General features: G+C 52.2%; 4 protein-coding genes across 4 annotated transcripts; 1 reads left to right on the forward strand and 3 right to left on the reverse strand.

Annotated features, from left to right (window-relative positions):
* Window positions 1-158: 158 nt before the first annotated feature.
* GNI_128370 (thioredoxin) lies at window positions 159-2054 on the reverse strand (the record flags this gene model as incomplete). The annotated part of the gene is made up of 2 exons (XM_011133775.1): window positions 159-1839; window positions 1939-2054. The coding sequence occupies 2 exons, from the start codon at window positions 2052-2054 to the stop codon at window positions 159-161; spliced, it is 1797 nt and encodes a 598-aa protein (XP_011132077.1).
* Window positions 2055-2327: 273 nt separating this feature from the next.
* Window positions 2328-3374, forward strand: GNI_128380 (hypothetical protein; the record flags this gene model as incomplete). The annotated part of the gene is made up of 5 exons (XM_011133776.1): window positions 2328-2438; window positions 2596-2658; window positions 2701-2762; window positions 2962-3028; window positions 3120-3374. 5 exons carry the CDS (start codon window positions 2328-2330, stop codon window positions 3372-3374), a joined length of 558 nt encoding a protein of 185 aa, XP_011132078.1.
* A 19-nt stretch (window positions 3375-3393) lies between these two features.
* GNI_128390 (hypothetical protein) lies at window positions 3394-7017 on the reverse strand (the record flags this gene model as incomplete). Its single annotated transcript, XM_011133777.1, has 1 exon — window positions 3394-7017. The coding sequence occupies one exon, from the start codon at window positions 7015-7017 to the stop codon at window positions 3394-3396; it is 3624 nt and encodes a 1207-aa protein (XP_011132079.1).
* Window positions 7018-7136: 119 nt separating this feature from the next.
* GNI_128400 (hypothetical protein) lies at window positions 7137-7751 on the reverse strand (the record flags this gene model as incomplete). Its single annotated transcript, XM_011133778.1, has 1 exon — window positions 7137-7751. A coding segment is annotated over one exon (615 nt), but the record flags the coding sequence as incomplete, so codon positions are not given.
* Between the last annotated feature and the right edge of the window lie 125 nt (window positions 7752-7876).

A 7876-nucleotide genomic window follows, 5' to 3' on the forward strand; every position in this document is an offset into this window, starting at 1 on the left:
GTCCCCGTGCTGTGTCCCGGTCCCCGTGCTGTGTCCCGGTCCCCGTGCTGTGTCCCGGTCCCCGTGCTGTGTCCCGGTCCCCGTGCTGTGCTGCAACCCCGTTGAATCCCCTGTCGGCCTGGTCAAAAATGACAACAATGTCGTGGTGGGTTGGTCGTTTAGACCGGATGGCCGTTGACAATGCACACACCTCGGTCGCCGTCCAGGGTTTCAGTTTGGTCGCCCGGGATGTTGAGCGAGGTGCGAGAGTTGTGGTCTGCCAAAGAGTCGGGATCCAACGGGTTCCGGGTCCTCGTGGGGACGCTGGCTGGGTGGCCAGCAGCGGCCCGTATGGTGGTTTCGTCGTCCGCGACGTCACTGGCGATATTGAATATAGACGGTCGTGGGTCTTTGCGGTGGAAGGTGGCCGTTTCGTGGACGCCGTTGCCGTCGGTGGTGGTGCTGGCTTCGGCGAGGTTTTCAGACAACTGTTTCACGACAACCGGTTCCGTGTCGGTGACGGTTTCAGTGTAGGTACGTCTTTCTTCAGACGCGTGTTTTGCTCTCTCTTCAGTGTGGCAAAAGGCTTGTGATTCAGGAGTTCTGTTAACATTCAGTTCGTCTTCCGAGGCTCGGGTACTATCTGGCGCAGGCAGGGCAATGTAAAGCCAGAGCGCTGTCAGGATTACCGCAGCCAGGCCGAAGTGTACCTTGCGTCGCACCGACAGCTGGGTCAGGTATTCTGAGACCGCGCGGGGCAGCTCCAAGAACGCCCCCGCTATCTCGCTAAGCGCCGTCCGGTGGTTCGGAGGATACTCTTTCCTCACCTGCTTTTTCTGAATCCTCTCAATCCACGACGCAAACTCGGAGACGCGATCGTGATCAACCTTGAGCTCCGTGTAGTAAAATCCTTTATCATACTGACTAGATTCGAACACAAGAACTCCGCCATCGGGGTGGCCCGACTGGCGGAATATTTTCATCATTTCGTCGTCGTTTTGGTCGACCAAAAGAGTGTGATATCGGTACTCAAGTGACTTGATCACATCCAGCAGCCCTCCGTTGTCCTTGTCGGCGTTACTCGTGAAGCTATCTAGTACAGGGTTCGGGTGTGAAATAACAATGGTACGTCTTTCTGGTTTGGTAGCTCTGGCAGCGAAGAAGTCATACCACGTAGCTTTCGGGATAATCCAGGGTGCGCGGACTTTATGTATGTTCTGTTTGATTTCCTGGACCCATTCCTCGTCTTCTCTGGTGGTTAGGACGTGGCATGAACGTTTTTCGGAAGTGTATCGATCGACAAAGCAAACTGTGTTCTCTACACGAGCATATTGTTCCGTTCCCCGCTTCATGGTAGCGGGGATGTCATCCGCGGTAATAACGCGGTCATTCTCGGTGGTGTAGAATAATAGCATGGGTTTCTGCAAATTTCTAAACCGGCTGTTCAACAGTTCGAGAGCGCTTTGACTCCCCACGATGTAGTTCTCCGTTCGTTGCGCCCGACACAGCGAGTCGCGAAACTTGAGCGTCATCGGACACTCGTCCCCAACATAGTACTGCGCCAGAACGTACGGGTACGGTTTCACACGCCGACGAAAACGCGCCAGAAAAGCTGTTATTGCCTCCGGTGTTCGTGGCAACTTTGGATACTCCAAGTATGCATTGCCTTCGTTATTATAAAACTTCATGGATGGAAATGCACTCACACCCAACTTGCGGCACTGGTCCATATTCTCTTCACAATTCATCTCCGCAAACACAGTACGAGCTGCATCCTCGTCATCCCACGTCTCCACAGCCGCCCTCGCTATCTCGAACGAAGGCCCCAACGACTTACAATGACCACACCACGGTGTGTAACTAAAACCAGGATTATTAACCACGGTCAAGGGGGTTGCACGGTCAAGGGGTAGGATTGGTGTGCCGTCGGGGAATTCTATTCGAAGAGCGGAGAATTACTACTTAACCAGTAGAGCGGCACCGTCGGTTAACGTTTTACCGAAAGACTTAACCTGTTGAGCAGTTTTGATTTCAAACGCGCATGCTGTGGCGACCAAGAACGGAACAAGTTTCATCTAATTAAAAAATGTGAGAATTCAACTCCCTCTCTTGAGGCGCTGCTGTTGATTAAGCCGAACCTAACTTTTTTCCGACTGGTCATGGCTTGCTAAAAAATGGACTTGGCGTTAATCCAGTCGTGCTCGATCTGCCACGGAGCCTTGGCAGATGAGCCTGAGTTCTCAATACCGGATTGCTGTGGACACGTGTTCCATAAAGGATGCTTGGCCACTTGGTTCGAGTCTCGACAACCGTTCACGTGTCCTCTCTGCCGACAAGCAGGCCGCAAAATGATATCCATCAAGCTAGTCGTGGAGCCGCCACCTCGGAACCCCAATGGTGGTGAGGCTATGGATGCAATTGGCGCAGCAGCTTTGAAATCCAAATTTGAGAAATTGCAAGTACGATTTGCACCGGGACAACCGTCATTCTCAAGAGTTGGGATTTGGACTCTACCCGGTATCGATTACCCGGTATCGATTACCCGGTATCGATTACCCGGTATCGATTACCCGGTATCGATTTCACATGCTACTACTCGGTTCTATTATAATGTAGGAAGAGTTCAAGTCAGTTACTGTCAAATTACAGGAAGTAGAACGATCCGTTGAAAAGCAAAAGGTAAACGATGAGAAACGATGGAAGTCATGCCTCTTAATTTAGAGCGATAACAACGCCATACAGCAACGAGTACAAGACATAGATCGAGCCAATACAGAACTGAGGTAAAAGAACTTGATGGGGAGGACTTGGGTGGGTGGTGAAGACTATCTTCAACGAGCTTTCGGGTCGGCGTTCTTATTCGCACGCATTCTTTAGTGCGCAACTCCGAGTTCGAGAACAGCAATTGAAAAAGCAAAGGAAGGAGCTTGTGGTATATCGCCAGTAAGTTTGATGTTTTGCTTGGTATTGTGGGTTCTGTAGATCGGAGCTAGAGATTCAGGGAGAAGAACTCGAACGCGATATATGGCAAGAATTTACCGAACTTGAAGTAATGACCCATCTCTCTCACGCTCGCCCCTGTTCACGACCGACATCACCCCATCCTATATCTGAATCCCAAAATCTCAAATTTTTTGCAGAATGATCAGCAATGTAACTACCTCAAGTCAATGATGTTGCAAGTGAAAAATCTCCGCCGTGAATGCGATGCAAAAGGTGCCAAACTTCTCGCGGTGCAGCAGGACTTGGAAAAGGCTGCGGCCATGGGAACGAGGACTGAGAATAGTAATCCTACCAATCACGGAAATGTCACCGGCAAGACCGTCCTTCAGGATCCGTATGAAAGACCGAAGAAAAAGATTAGGCCCATGTTTCGGACCTCGCCTTTGTTTTGACCGGAGTTAGTTTTTAGGACTATCGCCAATTGGCTTTCAATTCATTGATCGATGCAAGCAAAGCATCATCAGAATGAACTCTAGCGTGATTCAACAAAATTTCCAGGAGACGATTGTCGTATGGCGCGCAACGCGCACGTGTGTGCAGGGCGAGAGCGCACTGTTTTTTGAGCGAGGTTAGCTTAACCGCTCCGTGAATTAGGACGCACAAGGCTTCTAACTCATCATCGATACTCCCCCACTGCTCCAAGCGTCTTTCCCGTCCAAGCTGAGCCCACAGAAGAACCTCGGGCCTCTCACCCCATCTTTTTCGTATGGTCGCCAGTAGTGATGAGATTAGCATAAACATCGAAGCTCGCCGTTCGTCGCACACCGTTTCCTGAAAAGAGACCAGCAAGGAATCAACCGGCCGGGAATCCTTGTCATCGTTCGGGCTCTCTTCTGACTGGAGCTTTCGTAGACACAATCGAATGGTGTCGCGTATCAAAGCCATATTAAACACAACGTTGTGTTGTCCGAACGCTTGAAGATTCTGGTCCAGTATTGTCAATGGATCAAAAGTGGAAAGCAGCAATAGGTTCCAGAAGGTGAAGCTGGGTAGTTCGTCCTTATGATTTTGTCGCGAGCCTGAGCTATCTTGTAGCAGCTGGCTAAGCTCCCTGACTCTAGGGGACGATTTGTCAATCGTCAGCATAGGTAAAAGTCTTGGCAAGCACTTGGTACCATGTGCTAGAACCATGGCAAGAACAACGTACATTTCCCTTTGGCTTTGATACCTTGTATTCTGAGTGTTCAAATTTTGATTGCCCGTATTGGCAGTATCCAACAACGTCGAAGAGACAGACGAATTTTTTATATCAAGTTCCATTTGTTGAAGAGCTTGTATCACATAAACCAGAGTCGACTGGAGGTCATCAGACTTGAAAATGATTTTTAGTTCCTCCTCACGACTTGAGTATTCAGCATGGTTAGAGTATTGAACCTTGGACACAGTCATTGAACGGACTCCAGCTGCTATTCCGCCTCTACTTTCCGAATCCGCGGTGCTGGAAAGCAGGTAGCAAGAGGAGGTGTAATACATAGCGAGGAAGGCATACCTTATCATTGGTTGTCGCCGGGTCTGTCGGCCTGGTAGTTGATCATTGGCGGCATCCGGCGGGCCCGCAGTTACAGGCGGCTTTTCGATCTGTCGCTTCACGCCGTCGATGGTTGAGAGCTGGCTGTCCGGGGCTGAGAGCTGGCTGTCCAGCGCTGAGAGGTGTTCCAGCTGTTGCATGAAGCCGTTTTGATCTAAGCCTCGCATAACTGCATCTTTCAGCTCCTGGTCCGCCACCAAGAAGTCCCAAATCGATTGCCGTTCTGGTTCCAAGCCTTGTGCATTACGGCTTGCGAAGTAGCGTGCTGAGCGACTCTCAGCTGAGCATCTTGTAGGCCGGTAGTGCAAGGCATAGCTGGAGTACAAGACAGCCGGTAGATGTGGCAAGAACGGCGACACGAGCGAGAGGATGTTCGTTTCTACAGCGAATCCTGTCACCACCATTTGGAAGAGAATATCAGAGGTGAAGTGATGCTTGCGAAAAGCGTGACAATAAGTCAGAATCGCATCCACTAGCACATCTTTCCGACAAGGAATCAAACACCTGCATACCGTTGCCAACCACGGCATGAGCGTATTCACGCAGTTACTCATGGTTTGTTCATCAATAAAGTCGTATCCGAATAATTCGTCGTCGTCGTTCAGTCCAATAAATTCAGGCCCGATACATCCAGACTTTACACCGGAGTTCTTCTTGTTAGCCTGCATCAATTTACTCAATTGCAAATGATACGGCTTCATAAGACGGGTCACTTCCGTCTCGATGCGGTGCTCCGTCCAGTATATTTCGTGAAATCGTAAAATCGCGCTCCAAACGGATAAGCTCGTCATGGCAGTGCTACGACGTGACATTAAGTCAAATAGCGAGACGAGCACTCGAGCTACTCCGCTCTCCACCTCGACCACCTGTTCCAGAGGAACGCGGCTAACAAGCTTCTTAAACAAGATTAAACGTTTGTAAATAGTCTCGTCTATTATCCGATTAAACGGAATGATTTTCACCTCGGCTGGACCGATCATTCTATTACTCAGTGTCAGAACGTGACCTAGTATATCGTTCCATTGAGACAGCCACCGTTCGGTGCGACCTAAAAATCGGTTGACCTCGAAAATGAAGTCCTCTAGAGAAGACGTAAGAGTCTGCAGATTTTCCAGTACGAACTTCAAAGCGAGCAAAAAGCCCTCTTGTACTCCGGAATTCTCTTGTACTCCGGAATTCTCTTGTACTCCGGAATTTTCTTGTACTCCGGAATCTAACCCGTTCCCGGCTTTCCGTTGAGTAGCAATCTGGAGGGCGCCAAGTTGCCTTTCAATGATTCTTTCCGCATCTCCGCGGTCAGGATCTATGACCGGCATGGAGAGCATGTAGTGTTGTCCGAGCAGCAGAAAATCGTCCGTGGTACATGTCTCCTGGCCGCAGCGCTTTTCCAAAGTCCTTTGCCGCTGGAGCACTGCCAGTATCCTCATCAATCTCACCTTCACGGACCGGTCGCGGGGCAGAAGCCGTATGACGCCTTTACCCTTCGCCTTTTCTTCGTCGCCGGGTCTAACCCCGACACACCTTATGATCGTCCCGTCGGTATTCGCCTTCGTTAAAGGGTCTCGTTCCAGCTCTAACGCCGCTTCCAGTTCTATCGCTGACTGCCGATCCCGTAGTTGGTCAGGTGCTTCGTCATATTCTCGTTGGAGCTCAAAGGCGCGAATGATATCGGAGTCATGGAGTATATCATTGGCCAAGGAGTAAAGCGATGTCGAGTCGGTAAGTGCCTTTTGTATTTTTTGAGAGGCGAGCAGCTTCTCGTATAGCCACGCGGACGTCTGAGAACGCGGTTGGTAAGTAAAGTACCGGCCCTGGCTTCGGCCCCTACCCTCCTCTTCAGTTCGGAAGACAGCCGAGGCTATCTCATGCCTCACGCTGAAACACTGGTCTCGGTAACCGATGAGGTAGTGAACTGGCTCCGGCGCATTCACCCTCTCCGCTCTCCTCCACACACCCGGGGCCACATCCACGCTGGCCACGTGCACTCCTCGGTACCAAATGCGGCCCGTCCGCCGCAACCTCTTGCGCTTTGCCTCTTGTGCTCGCAAGTCTTCTTGCCCCGCCCGCAGGTGCTTGCGAGACGACCACGTGTCCTGAAGGGGGACTGCGTCCAACGGCAAGTGCTCTGAACCCGCGTCGTACTCCAAACCCGGGTCGTACTCCAAACCCGGGTCGTAGTCCGAACCTGCTTCGCTGACCACCGAGATGTCAATATCTTTGTATCGCTGCGGCACGCCATCGTAGTGACCAATTTTCGCGGCCCGGGTCCACAGCTCATGAGTTCCAAGCCTCACATCACCGCTGGGCACTCCCACCGCGGTCGCTGCTCCACAACTTCTCTCCATCCCGTCGCCACTGCCCGTCTCGAGATCCGTGTCCGTGCGGCCTACGTCCCGTAAACCGGCATCCCGTAAACCGGCATCCCGTAAACCGGCATCCCGGAAACCGGGGTCCCGGAAACCGGCATCCCGGAAACCGGGGTCCACCCGTATACCACGACGGGGCATATTTTGGTCCGTGGTTTCGGGGCAGCCAAAGAGCAACCGGGTCAGAGAGGACAAACCGGAGAGGACGCACCAGAGAGGACGTACCAGAGGCCGAGCACGTAGCGAGTCGCGGCAGTGCGTTACGTTACGTTGAAAAAACTAGTGGGCGCGTGTGGGATGCCCCACGTGCGTTGTTCCACTTGCTTGCTGAGGGTGCGGAGTGCGTCAAGAACAAGTTGTTTCTTCATTGGTGTAAGGAGCTTCATTAAAATCTCGTCCGCCGTTCCCACTACGTGGTGAATGAGGGCATGTTGTCGTCGTCCGGTCGCGGAGGTGGGTCCGGGAAACACGCGAGTCTGAATCACCATATCTCCGTCCCGCAGCGGCGGTTGAAACGTCTCGGGCTGTAGCCCTCCCTCTCGCACACTTCGGAGTCCCGCGTTTCGGATTCCCGCATCCCGGAGACCCACGTCCGTGTTCGCATTTGGTGCTTCATGTTCAGCTTCTAGCCCCTCGTCCTCCACGCTCGCATCGTGGTCACTGAACAACGGAGAATCGTCTTCGTCGTCGTCGCGCTGCGGACCCGAAGATAGCACGCGGCCCGCAAGCGTTACCGGAGAGTCGGGCGAGTCGCTCTCAAAATTTATCAGCAACCGACGACCACCATGGACTTCATCCACGTCCTCGTCCAACTCGTCACTTTGCTCAGCATCCACGAACCCGTAAAATTGCTGAGCGTCCTTGCGTATATTGATCTGCAATAACTCCTATTTCGTGTACCCCGTATGCACATCCGGTCGTGTCCCCATCCAGTCGTGCCCCCATCCGGTCGTGCCCCCATCCGGTCGTGTCCCCATCCAGTCGTGCTTCCCCCCCCCCC

The sequence above is a fragment of the Gregarina niphandrodes genome (genome assembly GCF_000223845.1).
Source record: "Gregarina niphandrodes unplaced genomic scaffold scaffold00032, whole genome shotgun sequence".
Taxonomy (NCBI): domain Eukaryota; phylum Apicomplexa; class Conoidasida; order Eugregarinorida; family Gregarinidae; genus Gregarina; species Gregarina niphandrodes.